Source organism: Heptranchias perlo, chromosome 13 (assembly GCF_035084215.1).
Source record: "Heptranchias perlo isolate sHepPer1 chromosome 13, sHepPer1.hap1, whole genome shotgun sequence".
Taxonomy (NCBI): domain Eukaryota; kingdom Metazoa; phylum Chordata; class Chondrichthyes; order Hexanchiformes; family Hexanchidae; genus Heptranchias; species Heptranchias perlo.
Window position 1 is genome coordinate 17,241,355 of NC_090337.1, and position 21,478 is coordinate 17,262,832.

The 21,478-nt window shown below is 43.6% G+C and overlaps 1 protein-coding gene across 1 annotated transcript in view; it reads left to right on the top strand.

The window, feature by feature from the left end:
- gk5 (glycerol kinase 5) overlaps positions 1-21,478 on the top strand; it is a 70,689-nt gene that overhangs the window by 3,244 nt on the left and 45,967 nt on the right. Inside the window, exons 3-4 of the mRNA XM_067995048.1 lie at positions 10,903-10,996; positions 17,062-17,137. Coding sequence (XP_067851149.1) covers positions 10,903-10,996; positions 17,062-17,137 — 170 coding nt within the window. The remainder of the gene's footprint in view (positions 1-10,902; positions 10,997-17,061; positions 17,138-21,478) is intronic.

Genomic DNA, 21,478 nt, shown 5'->3' on the forward strand with positions numbered 1-21,478 from the left:
AATGCCTCCCACTGCTCTGACATTGATTTATCTTCAAGTAGCTGTTTCCAGTCCACTTTTGCTAAATTCCTTCTCAGCTTAGTAAAATTTGCCTTTCCCCAATTGAGAACTTTTACTCCTGTTCTATCTCTGTCCTTTTCCACAACTATGCTAAATCTAACTGAATTACGATCACTGCCACCAAAATGCTGTCCCACTGATACTCGTTCCACCTGCCCAGCTTCATTCACTAAAACTAAATCCAGAACTGCTTCCCTGCTTGTTGGGCTTGCTAAATACTGGCTAAAAAAAGTTCTCCTGAGTGCAATTTAAGAATTTGGCACTGATTGTATCCCAGTTAATATTACAGTAGTTGAAATCCCCTACTATTACTGCCCTATTATTTTTGCACTTCTCTGAAATTTGCCTACATATTTGCTCTTCTGTCTCCCTCTGACTGTTTGTTTGAGAGTCTATAGTACACTACCAGCAGTGTGATTGCCCCTTTTTTGTTCTTTAGTTTAACCCACATGGCCTTATTTGATTGTTCTAACATATCATCCCTCCTCACAGCCGTAATTGTTTCTTTAACCAATATTACCACCTTCCCCTTTTTTTAAATCCCCCTCTATCTCGTCTGAAAGCCCTGTAACCAGGAACGTTGAGCTGCCATTCCTGCCCCTGCTTAAGCCATGTTTCTGTAATAGCTAAGATATCGTACTTCCACATGTCTATCTGTGCCCTTAGCTCATCTGCCTTATTTTCTGTACTCCTTGCATTGAGATTACTCCTGTCATTTGGGAGGGGAGGGAGGGAGGGGAGGGAGGGGAGGGGAGAGTGGGGTGGGAGGGAGGGGAGGGAGGGGAGAGAGGGGAGAGAGGGGAGGGGAGGGAGGGAGGGAGGGAGAGAGGGGAGGGGAGGGTGGGAGGGAGGGAGGGAGGGAGGGGAGGGGAGGGGAGGGAGGGAGGGGAGGAGGGGTGGGAGGGAGGGAGGGGAGGAGGGGTGGGAGGGAGGGAGGGAGGGGAGAGTGGGGTGGGAGGGAGGGAGGGGAGGGTGGGGTGGGAGGGAGGGAGGGAGGGGAGAGTGGGGTGGGAGGGAGGGAGGGGAGAGTGGGGTGGGGTGGGAGGGAGGGAGGGAGGGGAGAGTGGGGAGGGAGGGAGGGGAGAGTGGGGAGGGAGGGAGGGAGGGGAGAGTGGGGTGGGAGGGAGGGGAGAGTGGGGTGGGAGGGAGGGAGAGTGGGGTGGGAGGGAGGGAGGGGAGAGTGGGGTGGGAGGGAGGGAGGGGAGAGTGGGGTGGGAGGGAGGGAGGGGAGAGTGGGGTGGGAGGGAGGGAGGGGAGAGTGGGGTGGGAGGGAGGGAGGGGAGAGTGGGGTGGGAGGGAGGGAGGGGAGAGTGGGGTGGGAGGGAGGGAGGGGAGAGTGGGGTGGGAGGGAGGGAGGGGAGAGTGGGGTGGGAGGGAGGGAGGGGAGAGTGGGGTGGGAGGGAGGGAGGGGAGAGTGGGGTGGGAGGGAGGGAGGGAGGGGAGAGTGGGGTGGGAGGGAGGGAGGGAGGGGAGAGTGGGGTGGGAGGGAGGGAGGGGAGAGTGGGGTGGGAGGGAGGGAGGGGAGAGTGGGGTGGGAGGGAGGGGAGAGTGGGGTGGGAGGGAGGGGAGAGTGGGGTGGGAGGGAGGGGAGAGTGGGGTGGGAGGGAGGGGAGAGTGGGGTGGGAGGGAGGGGAGAGTGGGGTGGGAGGGAGGGGAGAGTGGGGTGGGAGGGAGGGGAGAGTGGGGTGGGAGGGAGGGAGGGAGGGGAGAGTGGGGTGGGAGGGTGGGGAGGGGAGGGTGGGGAGAGCGGGGTGGGTGGGTGCAGTCAATGGCCATCAGCAATGCTGAAGTACTTGTGTATTGCTGGGATACCTGCATCTGTTCATTTTAGTAAGCAAAATGCAACCATATCAATTTGCACTCAGTCTTTGCGGTTATCTGAATCCTTGATAATGTCAGGGCATGGGAATTTGACTTGTCAAATGTAATACAATCTTGGGTTAACTAGGACAGGCCATTTATATTAATGCAGGCAATAGTCTGAATAGAATATTATGTGCAGCTGTATGTGTAACATTCCCTGGCTGTGTCAACAGCTGCAGTAAAGTCCAACTGATAACTATGTAAATATGATAACAGACAGCAAATGTGCTTAAATCGAAGTATTTAAAGGATCAAAAGTGCCAATTAGGATGAGTATGGTTGACATTTGGCTGAATAGTTGGAGTAACTTATTGAACCATCAGTTGCTGTACAAACAGGTTATGTGTACATAAATTTAGATTGATTTAAATTGTTTTTTTAAAATAGAGAAGATGCTGGAAGTACACATCCATTCCGTCAGCATTTGTAAAGAAAAAAGACAAGAAAGAAAGAACTTAGATTTATATAGTGCTTTTTACGTCAGTGGTAGCGCACCTGCCTCTGAGTCAGATGGTTGAGAGTTGAAGTCCTACTCCAGAGACTCGAGCACATAATCCAGGCTGACGCTTCAGTGTAGTGCAGCATTCAGCACTACGTTGATCGGCGGTGCCGTCTTTTGGATGAGATGTTAAACCGAAGCCAAATCTGCACGCTCGGGGCATAATCTTAGAATAAGGGGCTGCTCTTTCAAAACTGAGATGAGGAGAAACTTCTTCACTTAGAGGGTAGTAGGTCTGTGGAATTTGCTGCCCCAGGAAGCTGTGGAAGCTACATCATTAAATAAATTTTAAACAGAAATAGACAGTTTCCTAGAAGTAAAGGGAATTAGGGGTTACAGGGAGCGGGCAGGAAATTGGACATGAATTTAGATTTGAGGTTAGGATCAGATCAGCCATGATCTTATTGGATGGCGGAGCAGGCTCGAGGGGCCGATTGGCCTACTCCTGCTCCTATTTCTTATGTTCTTATGTAAACGATCCCATGGCACAATTCGAAGAAGAGCAGGGGAGTTCTGTGTCCTGGCCAATACGTAGCCCTCGGGTAGATGAGGAAAAGGGAAGGGGCCATGAATGGGTTCTCGAGGAACTCCAGAGGTGACGGTGCGGGGAGCTGGAAGGGAAGCCATTACTTGAGATGGGCTAGTATGTTTGGATACATAGTGGTGGAACCATGTAAGGGTAGTTCCAAGGAGCTGGACAGTGGAGTTTGGCATGGTCCACTGTATCAAACACTGCGGAGAAGTTGCAGAGGGTAAGGAAAGATAACACTACAGTCACAGTCATCAAGGATATCACTTGAGACTTTGCCCAGGGCTGCCTTTGTGCTACAAGGAGGCTGGAAATCAGACTGGAGGGATTTGAACAGAAATTTTCAAGAGAGATAAGCACATAGCTGGGAAGTAATGACTGGTTTGAGAACATAAACCAGTTGGGCTGAATGGCCTGCTTCTGTGCCATAGAGTTTATGTAACTTTAGTGAGGAAAGGCAGGTTGGAGATTGTTGGGTTGAATGTGTATTTTTTGAGTTGCAGAGGGAGGGGTGGTGACAGCAGTTTAGAAAGGGAGAGGGATGTTGCCTGAGGACAGAGAACCATTTACAATGTCAACTAGCAGGGGGAGTTGGAAATTGAAAGGTCATAAATTGAGTAGGGGTAGTGGTGGGGGGTGGATTCGAGGAGGCACAAGTTGGGTGTCATGGAGGAAGTGATCAAGGAGATGAAGAAAAAACACAGAGTGACTGGATCAGAGCTAGAGAAGGTCAGGAGCAGGGGACCAGGAAAGTGAAGTAGTGGTAATGGCAGTCACAGAAATGGCCTTGGTCTTAGTGATGAAGTCTATGAGGTCTTCGTACTAGGTGTTGATAGGGAAAAGGGGTTTCAGGTAGCAGTTAGTTGTGGAGAAAAGGAGCCTTGGGTTGTTCTTGCACTGCAGGGTAATGTTCATGTTGTCAAGTAAGATGAGGGAAATAGTTGATGACCAAAATTGTTCTAAAATTATTTTTGTCAACTAAATTAAAAATAGATTAAAATTTCTCATGAAGACTTAAATCTCTGTTTCAGATTATGAATTATATTCTTTGCTTTCATTTTCTCTTTCTAATTCTGTCCTGAATATGGCCAGCAGGGATCAAGCACTGCTATTATGAAATAATGATGTGGAGATGCCGGTGATGGACTGGGGTTGACAATTGTAAACAATTTTACAACACCAAGTTATAGTCCAACAATTTTATTTTTAATCCCACAAGCTTTCGGGGGCTTTCCCCTTCCTCAGGCGGTGTGGAAATGACCACACCACCTGAGGAAGGGGGAAGCCTCCGAAAGCTTGTGGGATTAAAAATAAAATTGTTGAACTATAACTTGGTGTTGTAAAATTGTTTACAATTATGAAATAAAATACATCATGGCACAAACAAAGTAACTTTGGATTTTTTTTCTTTGTAACAATGGCTTACTCCTTGTTTGTGCCTGATAAGGAACTGCTGAACCCTATTTAACCATTATTCCTACATTTTTCCCAAATTGCAGCAATGACTACATTTCAAGAGTAAACAATTTTACAACACCAAGTTATAGTCCAGCAATTTTATTTTAAATTCACAAGCTTTCGGAGATTTTCTCCTTCCTCAGGCAAATGTTTTTGCCTGAGGAAGGAGAAAATTTGCCTGAGGAAGGAGAAAATCTCCGAAAGCTTGTGAATTTAAAATAAAATTGCTGGACTATAACTTGGTGTTGTAAAATTGTTTACAATTGTCAACCCCAGTCCATCACCGGCATCTCCACTACATTTCAAGAGTGCTTAGTTGGTTGTAAAGCACTTCGGGACATCCTGAGGTTGCAAAGGGCGTTATAAATGCATGCCTTTCTTATTATTGCGATTCAGGACAGTTGAAGACTGCAATCTGTCAGAGAATAAATACACCTAATTTTTCCATCAGGGCGGAGATGTTAAAGTTTGTCGGTCATGGTGAAGGGAGTGGAAGAGAAAATTAATTTGGATGGCGATCCAGTCCACAGAAAAAGGAGTGAAAGAATAAGTCCTTAGAATTGTTGTAGCTTATGGCAGATCTTCCTAGTGGATGCCCAGATAGTATTTACATCAGAGGGTGCTCTGTCAGTTGCTAAGAACATTACTGCAGGAAGGGAGTCCATATCTTTAGCAACTTGGTTGATTTGATTCAGTCAGAGAGCACACGGTCCTTGCTGAACTAATTTCCATAACATCTAGCTACAACCAGGTCATTTTGGCAGCACTATCTGAAACAAAACTAGACTGCATTACTATTCAGTATACAGAAGAAGGTCAATAAGTTGACTCACAGCAGGGTCCAAGGTGATCTCTACTAGGAATCTGAAGTAGCAGTGTGAAGTTATTGGGATCCAGGTTTTTTCCATGTCATAAATGTAATGATGATGTGGAGATGCCGGTGATGGACTGGGGTTGACAATTGTAAACAATTTTACAACACCAAGTTATAGTCCAGCAATTTTATTTTAAATTCACAAGCTTTCGGAGGCTTCCTCCTTCCTCAGGTAAATGAACATTTAAATGTTCATTTACCTGAGGAAGGAGGAAGCCTCCGAAAGCTTGTGAATTTAAAATAAAATTGCTGGACTATAACTTGGTGTTGTAAAATTGTTTACAATAAATGTAATCATCCATAATATTAAAAATTGCTGTTTGGAGCAGCAAAGTCCAAATGTGTTGGAGGCTGCCAGCTACCTTAACAACCTCACCTACAAATCACATACTTAGGGTTCCATTGGTGATGGTGCACTGATGTATTGTGTATCTGTTGTGGGATTTTGAGTTGTCCCTATTTCATAGAATCATGCGGCACAGGAGGCCGCCATTCGGCCCATGATGTCCGTGCCAGCCGATAAAGAGCTATCCATCTTAATCACAATTTCCAGCACTTGGACCGTAGCCCTGTAGGTTGTGGTACTTCAAGTACTTTTTAAATGAGGTGAGGGTTTCTACCTCTACGACACTCTCTCAGGCAGTGAGTTCCAGACCCCCACCACCCTCTGGGTGAAAAAAAATTCTCCTTAGCTCCCCTCTAATCCTTCTACCAATTACTTTAAATCTATGCTCCCTGGTCACTGGCCTCTCTGCTAAGGGAAATGGGTCCTCCCTATCCACTCTATCTAGGCCCCTCATAATTTTATACACAATTAAATCACCCCTCAGCCATCTCTGTTCCAATGAAAACAACCCCAGCCTATCCCATCTTTCCTCATAGCTAAAATTCTCCAGTCCTGGCAACATCCTTGTAAATCTCCTCTGTACCTTCTCCAGTGCAATCACATCTTTCCTGTAATATGGTGACCAGAACTGTACACAGTACTCAAGCTGTGGCCCAATTAGTGTTTTGTGCATTTCTAGTGTAAGCTCCCTGCTCTTGTGTTCTGTGCCTCAGTTAACAAAGGAAAGTATCCCATATGCCTTTTTAACCACCTTATCCAAATGTCCTGCTACCTTCAGGGATCTGTGGACATGCACTCCAAGGTCCCTCTGTTCCTCTGCACCCTCAGTATCCTCCCATTTATTGTGTATTCCCTTGCCTTGTTTGCCCTCCCCGAATGCATTACCTCACACTTCTCTGGATTGAATTCCATTTGCCACTTTTCTGCCCACCTGACCAGTCCATTGATATCTTCCTGCAGTCTACAGCTTTCCTCCTCACTATCAACTACATGGCCAATTTTTGTATCATCTGCCAACTTCTTGATCATGCCCCCTACGTTTAAGTCTAAATCATTAATATATACCACAAAAAGCAAGGGACCTAGTACTGAGCCCTGTGGAACCCCACTGGAAATAGCCTTCTAGTCACAAAAACACCCATCAACTATTAGCCTTTGCTTCCTGCCACTGAGCCAATTTTGGATCTAACTTACCACTTTCCCTTGAATCCCATGGGCTTTTACTTTTCTGACCAATCTGCCATGTGGGACCTTGCCAAAAGCCTGGCTAAAATCCATGTAGACTGCATCAAACTCTTGTTAAAAAGCAACCATATATCGTTCCTTCCATTATATTTGAAGATCATTGTCTGAATAGTTTTGACTAGTCCGCAGGACACGAACACCTCAAATGTTAATAAAGAACTCGCATGTCACCTTTTACATCCTCAGGACATCGGAAAGCACTTCACAGCCAATGAATTAGATTTGAAGCGTAGTCACTTGTTACAATTGGTGCACATCAAAGCTCTACTAACCGCAAATGAGATACTTGATGAGTTCATCAATTTCAGTGAAATTGATTGCCATCGGCCAGGACACCAGGCAAACTCCCCACTTTTTTTCAATACTGCCATTGGATCTTTTACGTCCACCTAAACAGGCAGCCTCGTCTCAATGTCTCGTCAAAAGATAAGCTCTGATAATGCAGCTGCCCACAGTACTGCACTGAAGTATCACCTGAGACTATGTGCTCAAGTCCTGGAGTGGACCTTGAACCTACGACCTTCCAACAAGAGTGCGACAACTGAGCCAAACTATGTTGTCGTGTAAAGGTTCAAAGTCTTTTGGCCCCTTGAACAATTAAGATTACTAAATTGCTTAATTTGGCAACGATTGGTCATTGAAAAGTTATTATTGCTGTTCAACACACACTTTTCCAAAGCAGTAAATGGCCTTAATGGAAGTAATGAGCTTACTGTTTTATTTCAGTCCAGCTGATCCAGAGACAAAGTTGGAGAGGTGAGTGGAAGGAAAGAAGGAAATTAGCTACATTAGGGGATTGAACCAAAAAAAATCAGTCTTGGGAGGAATGAGAATATTGAAAATTTACATTAAAACATATTTTAAGTCCTTTGTTTTAGCTAACTCTTTAAAAACTGGAATTGAGTGGTCTGCTGTAAGGTTAGGTCTCGAATAATTAGCTGTACACTAGAGGGCATGTTAAAACATTTGAAATATTTAACTTTCACATGTGTGGGTGGTTTTAACTTAATGTTAAATGCATCTGCATAACAATTCCATGGATAAAATATGTGTAAAGTCCTTTTCAAATGTGATTGGGTGGAGTTCTTTCTACTGTTTTGCAATATAATTGGAATAGTTTTTGGACCTGTTTCCAAATATGATTGAAATCCTACTCCCATGGAAGTTTCAGTTTAAAAGAATAATGACCCTATTCATAAACACAAAGCTGCTTGGAATCGTCGATACAGATTAGGAGTGTTTTGAAACGATTACTTGGCGTTCAATTATGTAGGAGATCAGGAGTGATGATCTGGTCAGGGCAGTATTACTGCATGGTTACTGCAATTATTAAGTGTTGACCTTTAATGATCTTCTATAATGAGGAATAACCTATTCATTCTGACCTGTGAGTGCTTATGAAATACCATGCTAATTCTGCACTCAATTTAAAGATTGCACAGTAACTCAGATTGTATGTAACTTTACAAAACCTTGTCTTGTGATTTGCAGAGGAAGTAAAGTACATTTATAACTTATTACATTCCCAATGACACGACAACCTACAAAACCAGCAAAAACTGATCAACAGCTTCAGAAAAGCTGAAGGCTCAAAATCATCTCTGACTAAAGGCCTTGTGATGTGAAGACAAGGAGGTGTGCTGACAGTGCAGCATGTCATAACATAAGATGCACGCATATTCATCATTCTACTGTGGGGGGAGGAAGTGAGGGGGATGAAGTAGTACCTAAAGTTGACCAAACTACAGCTTGCAACATTGAAAGGAGGAGGATGCTAGAACCGAAGGCACAAGGCTTGTTTTCTCAGAGCGTCTGGGGGAATGCTTCCTGTCCTAAAAAGTTAATTTTTTTTTACATCTTTATTTTTTCCAACATTTTGTGGTGTACTGTCATTCCACCTTGCAAACCAAAAATAATGTATCCTGGAGAGGTCACAGAGATATTTTGAGGATTAAAATAAAGTGCTTGCACGGATTTCAATACAACTCCTTCCACTGGGAATTCAACCGCACATAAACATTTGTTAGTTTGTAAACTGAAATATTGTTACAATATGCACCAACAAAAAAAATCAACTGGCAGTTCAGGAAGGCATTTGACACACTCTCTCATAATCGGCTACTACATAAAGTCCAAACCCATGTGATAGATGGGGATGCATTAAAATGGATTGAAAAATGGATGGTTGGTGGACAACAATGAGTAGTAGTGCATGGTCAGGTATCTGGTTGGCGGCCAGTTACTAGTGACGTGCCACAAGATTCAGTGTTGGGGTCGCTGTTGTTTATAACTTTTTTATAAATGATTGAGGAAGGAATTCTGTCAAGTGTCCAAATTTGCAGATACAGATACCAAATTGGGAGCAGTGGTAAATGATGGCTATTAATGTGCACAAATTTAGAAGTGCCTTGACAAACTCTATCAGTGGGCGGCAAAATGGCAGATGCAATTTAATACAGAGAAATAGAAGGTTATGAGATTTGGAAAAGGAAGGTTGATGTGGATTATGTGCTAATTGGGAATGCATTTGAGGTATTGGAACAGGAGAGAGAACTTGATGTTTAAGTGGATAATTCACTAAAATCATCACCAGAATGTTCCCAGGCAGCTTTTTTTAAAAAAAACAAGAATATTGGGATGCATATTAAGGGGTATAACACATAAATGCAGAGGTAATTTTAAAACTGTTTGACCCTGGTGAGACTACATCTAGAGTACCGCATGCAGGAGGAGACGGTCGGGGAGCACTGCTGGTATCTGAGTTATAGATATGGCGGGGTGGTGTTGTGGTGTGGGAGTTTTAAATGAGCACACAAACCTGTTCTGTGACTGTACAATCAAATTAGCACTCATCCTGCTCACTGACTTTTTCACAAAAATTACAGCTTACTTAATAAAGCAATGGTCGCCTGGTTAGCAGTAATCCCTCAGATGTCAGAAAGTGGATGGACGTTTTATTTATTAGTATAGGTTAAAAAAGAAAGACTTGCATTTATATAGTGCCTTTCATGACCTCAGGACATCCCAAAGTGCTTCACGGCCAATGAAGTACTTTTGAAGTGTAGTCACTTGTAATGTAGGAAATGTGGCAGCCAATTCGCGCACAGTAAAATCCTACAAACAGCAATGTGATAATGACCATAAAATCTTTTTTTAGTGATGTTGGTTGAGGGATAAATATTGGCCAGGGCACCAGGGAGAACTCCCCTGCTCTCTTTGAACAGTGCCACAAGATCATTTAAGTCCACCTGAGAGAACAGACAGGACCTCTGTTTAATGTCTCGTCGGAAAGACGGCATCTCAGACAGTGCAGTGCTCCCTCGGTACTACACTGGAGTGTCAGCCTAAATTATGCGCTCAAGTCTCTGCAGTAGGACTTGAACCCACGAACTTCTGACTCCGAGGCAAGTGCTACCAGTGAGCTGATACTGAACTATAGTTCCATGTTCATGTAATATTTGTATCACCACTGAGGATGAATATTTCAGTGCATTCACACAAGGTTAGCATTGGTGCAAAGCAGTTCTGGCTTTGCACAGATGTTAAACTTGTGAAGTGTAAATCTGGTGTTAAACCCTGAACTAACTCCTGAAGTGCAGCATAGTGAAACTAGCTTCTTGGGAAGTCTCATTCCTCTTGGTCAGGCCCTGATCCCAGATTAAGGCTGCTTTTAATACCATTACTGTTAGTGTGAATGCACCTACGGATTTTTACTTAATTCCAAATACCCAGCCTTTAACAATTACTGGTATTAAGATGTCAAATATTAGAAATTGGAAAATAACTGGTTTGTATATATTTAAACTGTTGATTTGATTTGTTTCACATTTATTGCTTTGTTACTGTGAACAGGTTTTTTTTTTACAAGTTGTCTTTTATAGTTTATCATGAACGCCTGTGAAAGTCTTTTCTTGTGTTAGCTGCATTGGTGTGTGCTACATTGTGACCATAAAGTAATCAATGCCCTGAAAATATTTTTTAAAACTTCTTTCCTCAGATTGACTGTTGCTATTTATTTTTCCAAACAGATAGAGCTGTTGTATCCCAAACCTGGTTGGGTTGAGGTGAATCCAGAAACAATGTTTGACCAATTTGTTGTTGTTGTGAAAGAGGCAGTTGAAGGTAAGGGGAAAGGTTTCAATTGAGTAACTCTTGTTGGAGGTTCAAAAAAAACCTCAGACTGATTTGTGTATATTTTATGTGCATTTTTTTTCTCTGGGTCATGCACCACAGTATGGCTAGGCAAGTAAACAACATGCTTTCTGAATTCTCAATACCAATCCAAACTGGCTTTTAGGAGGCGCAGAGAGACTGTGCTGCCTTTATTCTCTATAGAAAAGCACTTGTCTCTGGCTAAGATCAGAAGCTCCTCACATGGAGGAATGTTGGCTATGATTCCATGTTCAGCTCCATTATACTGCCTACTCCAGTATTGATTACACATTGGTGAGATCAAACTGAAAGGAGTTATTTGTAGCCTCCTCTACGTAGTCTGAAATAAGGGTTGAATGTTCAGTTAAGTTGAAGGAACTTTCAAGAGGTCCCGATGTGAATGTTGGTCATGATTTGTAAGGGCAAAATAATTGTGCAATGCCTGATCCTTGATGGCACTTTCACATTAATTTAGCATTGGTGCAACATGAAACTGCTGTGCACAGATGCTACATTGTAGTGTAAATGCACCTATAGAGAATGTAACCATATAATACTGCAGTTAAAGACTCCAATTGTGGAAGTTTTGCAATCTTTGTTCCATACAATCATTTCCTGTTTCTGTTCACTTAAGTGAAATGAGAAACAGATGGCTTTGTAAAACCAGAAGACTTCAGAGAACAAATGACTTGGGGCTTTAGCTTGTGTAATCAGAAATTGTTCAACTTTGGAGTTCACTCAAAACTTGATGTACCATTATTAACGGTACAGCCCCAGTCCGCTTTGGTTGAGTGTTTTGGTTCCCTTAAGTGGATCAATCCTCATTGTAGCCTGGTTATGGCTCATGGACACAGGTTACCACAGCATTGCTGCAATATTAAAACCAGACAGACCATTAGGCACCGGACACAACAAAGGCAAACCAAGCCCAGTCGACCCTGCAAAGTCCTCCTCGCCAACATCTGGGAACTTGTGCCAAAATTGGGAGAGCTGTCCCACAGACTGTCAAGCAACTGCCTGACATAGCCATACTCAGAGAATCCTACCTTTCAGCCAACATTCCAGACTCTTCCATTACCATCCCTGGATATGTCCTGTCCCACTAGCAGGACACACCATCCAGAGATGACGGTACAGTGATACAGTCAGGAGGGAGTGGCCCTGGGAGTCCTCAACATTGACTCTGGACCCCAAGAAATCTCATGGCATCAGGTCAAACATGGGCAAGGAAACCTCCTGCTGATTACCACCTACCGCCCTCCCTCAGCTAATGAATCAGTCCTCCTCCATGTTGAACACCACTTGGAGGAAGCACTGAGGGTAGCAAGGGCACAGAATGTACTCTGGGTAGGGGACGTCAATGTCCATCACCAAGAGTAGCTCGGTAGCACCACTACTGATCGAGCTGGCCGAGTTCTGAAGGACATAGCTGCCAGACTGGACCTGCGGCAGGTGGTGAGCGCACCAACACGAGGGAAAAATCTACTTGACCTCGTCCTCATAATCTACCTGTCGCAGATGCATCCGTCCATGACCGCATTGGTAGGAGTGATCACCGCACAGTCCTTGTGGAGACGAAGTCCCGTCTTCACACTGAGGACACCATCCAACGTGTTGTATGGCATTATCACTGTGCTAAATGGGATAGATTCAGAACAGATCGAGCAGCTCAAAACTGGGCATCCATGAGGCACTATGGGCCATTAGCAGCAGCAGAATTGTATTCCAGCACAATCTGTAACTTCATGGCCTGGCATATTCCTCACTCTACCATTACCAACGAACCAGGGGATCAACCCTGGTTCAATGAGGAGTGTAGAAGAGCATGCCAGGAGCAGCACCAGGCGTACCTCAAAATGAGGTGCCAACCTGGTGAAGCTACAATTCAGGACTACATGCATGCTAAACAGTGGAAGCAACATGCTATAGACAGAGCTAAGCGACTCCACAACCAACGGATCAGATCAAAGCTCTGCAGTCCTGTCACATCCAGTCGTGAATGGTGGTGGACAATTAAACAACTAACAGGAGAAGGAGGCTTTGTAATCATCCCCATCCTCAATGATGGCGGAGTCCAGCAAAAGACAGGGCTGAAGCATTTGGAACCATCTTCAGCCAGAAGTGCCGAGTGGATGATCCCTCTCGGCCTCCTCCCGATTTCCCCACCATCACAGAAGCCAGTCTTCAGCCAATTCGATTCACTCCACGTGATATCATGAAACTGCTGAGTGCACTGGATACAGCAAAGGCTATGGGCCCCGACAACATCCCGGCTGTAGTGCTGAAGACTTGTGCTCCAGAACTAGCTGCACCTCTAGCCAAACTGTTCCAGTACAGCTACAACACTGGCATCTACCCGACAATGTGGAAAATTGCCCAGATATGTCCTGTCCACAAAAAGCAGGACAAATCCAATCTGGCCAATTACCGTCCCACCAGTCTACTCAATCATCAGCAAAGTGATGGAAAGTGTTGTCGACAGTGCTATCAAGCGGCACTTATTCACCAATAACCTCCTCACCGATGCTCAGCTTGGGTTCTGCCAGGACCACTCGGCTCCAGACCTCATTACAGCCGTGGTCCAAATATGGACAAAAGAGCTGAATTCCAGAAGTGAGGTGAGAGTGACTGCCCTTGACATCATGGCAGCATTTGACCGAGTGTGGCACCAAGGAGCCCTAGTAAAATTGAAGTCAATGGGAATCGGGGGGAAAACTCTCCAGTGGCTGGAGTCATACCTAGCACAAAGGAAGATGGTAGTGGTTGTTGGAGGCCAATCATCTCAGCCCCAGGACATTGCTGCAGGAGTTCCTCAGGGCAGTGTCCTAGGCCCAACCATCTTCAGCTGCTTCATCAATGACCTTCCCTCCATCATAAGGTCAGAAATGGGGATGTTCGCTGATGATTGCACAGTGTTCAGTTCCATTCGCATAATGAAATAATGAAGCAGTCCGTTCCCGCATGCAGCAAGATCTGGACAACATCCAGGCTTGGGCTGATAAGTGGCAAGTGACATTTGCGCCAGCCAATAACCATCTCCAACAAGAGAATGTCTGACTACCTCCCCTTGACATTCAACGGCATTACCATCACCGAATCCCCCACCATCAACATCCTGGGCAGTCACCATTGACCAGAACTTAACTGGACCAGCCACATAAATACTGTGGCTACAAGAGCAGGTCAGAGGCTGGGTATTCTGTGGCGAGTGACTCACCTCCTGACTCCCCAAAGCCTTTCCACCATCTACAAGGCACAAGTCAGGAGTGTCATGGAATACTCTCCACTTGCCTGGATTAGTGAAGCTCCAACATCACTCAAGAAGCTTGACACCATCCAGGACAAAGCAGCCTGCTTGATTGGCACCCCATCCACCACCCTAAACATTCACCACCGGTGCACTGCGGCTGCAGTGTGTACCATCCACAGGGTGCACTGCAGCAACTCGCCAAGGCTTCTTCGACAGCACCTCCCAAACCCGCGACCTCTACCACCTAGAAGGACAAGGGCAGCAGGTACATGGGAGCAACACCACCTGCACGTTCCCCTCCAAGTCACACACCATCCCGACTTGGAAATATATCGCCGTTCCTTCATCGTCACTGGGTTAAAATCCTGGAACTCCCTACCTAACAGTGCTGTGGGAGAACTTTCACTACACGGACTGCAGCGGTTCAAGAAGGTGGCTCACCACCACCTTCTCATGGGCAATTAGGGATGGGCAATAAATGCTGGCCTAGTCAGCGACGCCCACATCCCCTGAACAAATATTTTTAAAAAGCCCCCTATCATTGTATCCAACCTTTGGTGTGAGGCTGTCTGGCTCACAAAACATGTAAAGCCGGCCTGGAATCAATCTGATCTAACAGTACATTGTTACTCTCCGTGCCAGAGGTTCTTACATTACATCTAAGTACATAATGCTGATTAGTTTCAATGATTCCCTTAAACAATAAAAGTGCATTGTAGCTTATTGGAATATATTTAATTTCCTTAACCAGGATGATTTGCTTAAAACAGATCTTGCAATATAGCTTAAACCTTCTAATTTCCCCTTTCTCACTTGAAACTAGAATTCTGTACATTGTGAGGGATGGAGGAAATTTTCCCTCTTAGAAATAAAGGTTTTAAACTGGTTTTGAAATTAGAGGGGAGTCATTTCTCCCACCTCCCACAGTACTCATTCTCATTTTAAGTTAACTGGAGTACGGTTTCGTAACTTGAATCTGCTAATAAATCCTGAGAACAGTTGACCATTGTGAATTGTAGAACAATTCACAGGTGCATGAGCCAATTTGACTAATCCAGCTTATCCTTCCATATTAACCTATGGTTCCCCCTACCATCTGTCCCTTTTACTACCCAACCTAAAAGACCATTCCATGTATTAGTCCCTCTTTGCAGGTTTGCAAGAAATGTTTCTTGGCATCAACCTGAAATTGCCTTTTATCAGTTTGTACCCATGTCTCCTTGCCCTGCATTCATAAATTCATCAGCTTGTGAATGCTTGCATGATTTTAGCCCAATTTATTTTTTTTTATTGGATTAGCATGTATTGGAAGTCAAAATAGTGAACGTTTGTTTGTTCTTGGAAAATTGGCAATTTTTTTTCAAATGGCACTACACTAAGTGCCTATTTGATAGCCAAATTGATTCCCACATGGCAGCCTGCCAGTGTTGGCATGTTAATAAAAAAATTTTATGGGGAAAAAAATCCTATTGGGAACAGGTGGTGAAAGGTTGGTTGATCAGGCTGAAGTTGTAATGATTTCTGTTAAACATATATAACTACTTAAAAAATATCTTAAATATCAAAATAGGATCTTACTTTTCTTTTTATTAACTTTCAATTGTATAATCTCAAACTGGCTTTGAATAAAAGCCTTGAAATTACACCATGCGGATATTAACATTCAACTGGTTAACTGGATTGTATGAAATTCCTTTCTTCTACTTTAAAGGATTAATATCTCTGTTGAAAATAGTGGACAAAGAAATTTCACATGAATGAGTGTAATTTCAAGACTAAAATTGGCTTGTTGCTGTGCTGGTGTATAACACATATTCAGAACATTTCATTTCCTTTCCAACTGGTGAACTATTCACATTGACCGCTGAACCTGCACCTCTTTGGCACTGTGTTTCATGAACTGCTTTTGAAACTCATCCTTAATTATGATGTGGAGATGCCAGTGATGGACTGGGGTTGACAATTGTAAACAATTTTACAACACCAAGTTATAGTCCAACAAATTTATTTTAAATTCCACAAGCTTTCGGAGGCTTCCTCCTTCGTCAGGTGAACACACCGTTCACCTGACGAAGGAGGAAGCCTCCGAAAGCTTGTGGAATTTAAAATAAATTTGTTGGACTATAACATCCTTAATTAGGATGAAGGTTAAAAATTGTTTGCTTCAAAGCACTTTCCGTATTGATATACTTAGACTGCACAGGATTCTTTTACACTTCAGTTTTCCTTCCGTAGCCCAGAACTGTCTGTCTTTGCCGCCCCCACCTCCACAAAAAAAATCCAAGGACTAAAATTCCTGGAGGTGGTGAGACATGACTTCCAGCTGCTGATCTGCCCAACCTTGACCTTGTCTGAAATCCTGGGACAGGGTCATTTGCATGAAGGGGGCAGACACCTACGCCCTTCATGATGCTCTTTGGGCATCCAATTCGCTCAGGCCATGGATTTGAGTGGCACCTTGCTGCTCTATCGGGGAGGAGGCTCCAGCTAGAGATGGTAGAATTTTTTTTTTAAAAGTGCAATTTCACTGTTGCCACTTCCTCCTCCCTCACAGCCAGAATTTCTTATTGGTTAAAAGGGGTGGAGACCAGCTGGAACTGGGTCCTGCCCCAAATTTTGGCACCCTGTAATTTCGCCCCAATAGCATCCTCCCAGGCCCCAAACGTTTTGGGGCTTCCCCCTTTGAACAGCCACTGCTTCAGTTCGGCTGTTGATCTAGCGGTGCTAAAAAACTGGCAATGCTCAAGCACTGGATACTATGATCCTTGTTTTTTTGTGTTTCTAGCTTCAGGATTGCATATGAAGCAGATGGTAGCTCTTGGCATTTCAACACAGAGAGCAACATTCACCACTTGGGACAAGTAAGTATTTGAAGAGATGAGCATTCCTGCTGTAAGTTTAGAATGCACCATGAACCCAGGTTTAGGTCTGTAATTGCCCACGTAACAAATTGTTTTTTGGTTGAGCAATTGTAGGAGTCATGGAACGGAGGGAAGAAAAAATGTACAGTGAGCCACCCTCACTTTTATTTTCCCTAATTGTTTTTTTCCAGAGCATGCATTCTGTCATGTAATACCAGGGAAATAGAGGCCTTTTTTCCCCCAAAAAATAATTTGATACAGTGCTTTTAGAACAATGATCACTTTGTTTCATATCAATTTATAAAACCTGTGTATAATTTTGCTACTTGCCAGAACTGAAACATCATCTTCAGGACCTTATGTGCCAGCTCATAAGTTCCATGAGCTCCTTGGGTCAGGTAAAACTGAGGACGTCAACATCTGGGAGATATTAGGAGTGAGATTTACCAACAAAGTGATACAGATTGCAAAACGATTTAAACATGAAGCTGTGTTTTGCTATTGAGTGAGAAGTATCAAAATAGGTTTTGTTTTTAAACCAATATGAATAAAGTTTGACTGGTCTGGGTTAGCGTGATATTTAGAAGAGTCTGTTGTATACAGTAGTGCTGGTCTGTATGGTGCCTACTAAATGCCCTTGTCTGCCAGTTAAATACATTGCATTTATTTTACTCAGTAACTTGATATTGCAATGAGCCTATAGGTACTCACATGGTTGCTTTGCAGCCATCTGGGTTAGGTGGAAGAATACTTGGTTACAGCTATGTAGAGCAGACTATAGCTTTCAGACAGTGGATAGCATGGCCGTTCCAGCACCTGTGCAAGGCCCATTGCCATTATATATAGAACAGTAATTTTTTCTGACCCTGGGGTTTCTTAAGTTTTACATGTGGACAATATGTATTCATGATGTAATCATAGGAACAGGAGTAGGCCATTCAGCCCCTCGAGCCTGCTCTGCCATTCAATTCGATCATGCCTGATCTGTACCTCAACTCCATTTACCTGCCTTAGCTTCATATCCCTTACCTAACAAAAATCTATCTGTCTCCATATTGGAAGCTCTAATTGTCCCGATATCTAGAGCCTTTTAGGGGAAGAGAGTTCCAGATTTCTATTGCCCTTTGTGTGAAAAAGTGCTTCTTGATTTCCCTCAAATAGCCTAGCTCTAATTTTAAGCTTATGCCCCTTGTTCTTGATTACCCCCACCAGAGGAAATAGTTTCTCTGTCTCTATCCTATCGAATCCTTTTAACATTTGAAACACCTCGATCATATCACCCCTCAATCTTCTATACTCGGGAATACAAACCAAGTTTATGCAACCTGTGCTCATAATTTAACCCTTAAAACCCCAATATCATTCTGATGCTATAAGAAACTTGCGGATGACATAAAGATAGGCCATGTGGTTGATAGTGAGGAGGAAAGCTGTAGACTGCAGGAAGATATCGATGGACTGGTCAGATGGGCAGAAAAGTGGCAAATGGAGTTCAATCCAGAGAAGTGTGAGGTAATGCATTTGGGAGAGCAAACAAGGCAAGGGAATACACAATAAATGGGAGGATACTGAGAGGTGTAGAGGAAGTGATGGACCTTGCAGTGCATGTCCACAGATCCCTGAAGGTAGCAGGACAGGTGGTTAAGAAGGCATATGGAATGCTTTCCTTTATTTGCTGAGGCATCGAATATAAAAGCAGGGATGTTATGCTGGAACTGTATAAAACATTGGTCAGGCCACAGCTTGAGTACTGTGCACAGTTCTGGTCACCACATTACAGGAAGGATGTAATTGCACTAGAGAGGGTGCAGAGGAGATTTACGAGGATGTCGCCAGGGCTGGAGAATTTTAGCTATGAGGAAAGATTGGATAGGCTGGGGTTGTTTTCCTTGGAACAGAGGAGGCTGAGGAGTGATTTGATTGGGGTGCGCAAAATGATGAGGGGCCTAGATAGAGTGAATAGGAAGGACCTATTTCTCTTAGCGGAGGGGTCAATAACCAGGGGGCATAGATTTAAAATAATTGGTAGAAGGATTAGAGAGGAAATGAGGAAAAACTTTTTCACCCAGAGGATGTTACGGGTCTGGAACTTGCTGCCTGAGAGGGTGGTAGAGGCAGAAACCCTCAATTCATTTAAAAAAAAAAATACCTGGATGCGCACCTGAAGATCTGTGACCTGCAGGGCTACGGACCAAATGCGGGAAAGTGGGATTCGGCTGGGTGACTCGTTTCTCAGCCGGCGCGGACACTGTCTAATGTCCCCCTCCTATGCCCTAAATTTTCTGATTCTATGTAGAAGTTGTGCTGCCTGGATTTATCCTGTTGAAAATAATGGATGATGAGTAATAAAGAAATACTTTACATTTAATTAACACCTTATTACATCACCAAAGCATCTGAAATTGTTTCACAGTGTGAATTACTTTGGGCATGCAGTGACTTATGTAGGCAAATTCCCACAAACAGCAATGAGATGAATGACCAATTAATCTGGTTTTTAAAGGTATTGGTTGAGGGAGGAATGTTAGACAGGCCATTGAGGCTCCCTGCTTTCTTTCAAGTTGTACCATGGGATCTTTAACATCTCCCTGAACAGGGAGCTAGGCCAAGAGTTGGCTGCTCAAGGACAGGACCTCAGAGTGCAGCACTTCCGTAGTAATGGACCGGACTGTCATTAGATTATCTGCTCAAGACCTAATATGGGACTTGTACCTACAACATTCTGATCTGGAGGTGACAATGCCATCAATTGAGCCAAAATGACATGCAGAGCTGGAAACCACCTTGTTTCATCAGTATTTTTAATCGAAGATTTCCTCATAAAGCTTTTGTTTAAATTTTAATTTTGGTGGTGATGTATGAATTTTGGATGAATTTTTCAGCCTGTAAGCTGATAAGAAATTAAATTTAAAAGCAAAATACTGTGGATGCTGGAAATATTCAGCAAGTCAGGCAGCATCTGTGGAGAAAGAAACAGAGTTCATGTTTTAGGTTGATGACCTTTCATCAGAACTGAAAGAAGTTATAGATTTAACAGTTTTTAAGCAAGTACAGAGCCGGGGAAGAAAGGGGAGGGGAGGAAAAAACAAAAGGGAAGGTCTGTGATAGGGTGGGAGTGATTAAATGACTAAAGGGATGATGGTGCAAGGCAAGGAGGGTGGTAATGGAGACAAGTTAAGAAACAAAAGATGGGTCTAGAGGAGCTGTAAATGGCAACATCAGAACCATTACCAGCACCTGCTGTCTGGGAAAAAAAATGAAGAAATTATATTTCTTCAGTTATGCATGAATATCTTGCCTGCAATGAAGGGTTGTTGTCTAGATAGCTCATGTAGCTGCCAGTCTAAATTAATGATGCCTTATTTTGTATTTCACATTATTGGAAATGTTGAATGTTGCCAGATAGGGATTGCCTAAATCATTAATATCTGCAATTCTGTAGTAGGTGAGACAAACCAGGGGTGTTAGATTGCAGATATTTAGTCAAATACAGTCACTTTCATGGTTAAGCTACAAGGAGTGATTTTCCTGGGTTTAGTGTACAATTAGCACCTGAAAAGTCTGTTCCGGCGCTAGGTGCAGTTGGGGGGAAAACTTCCTCCAGAAAGACCCGACACTACCATTTCCAGGTGCTATCTGTCGTAAGGAGACAGATTGGTAAGTCAGAAAGTCTCTCTTTTTGGCCAAAAGTGGTTTCTCAACTTCAGAAATTGTTGCAGAATGCTGTAACTCCTTTTCGCCCAGCGATGGATACTGTGTTTGGTGCAATGGTTCCTCTTTTTGTGAGATGGCTTATTTAGAGGCATATGAGGAGCAACAGTTTTAATTATTTATTATGCCAACAGGTAGTACATGATGAAACACCAAAATTGACAACAGCTCTCAATATACTCTGGTACTACAATAAGTTTAACAGAATGGCAGGATTGTGGTGTCCAATATTAATTTATAGGAAACACAGCTGCTGCTACTTTTGTCAAAAGACCCTTTTATGGCAAACAGTATTCTGAAGCCCTTGCAGTGTTCCTTTATAAATAATTTTTACTTTTATCATTGGAGAAATTCAATGGAACTCCACGTGTTTGTTTGAAGGACAGATGATTGTAAAACACAAGACTCCAGCTGCTCCATGTCCCTTTAACTAACCTTGTGCCTTTTAAAGCCTGATATGCACCCTAAGTTACTGCAAACTGAAGATCCATCATTACTTCTGTGCATCTACGTGCACCTGAAGTTTACCCCCGTTAAGTTGATGTGGGCCAGCAGGGAATCCTGACATTATTTCTCTTACCCTGATTGCACTGCACTTCTGGTGAGCTGTGCTCATATTGTCCCCAAGCA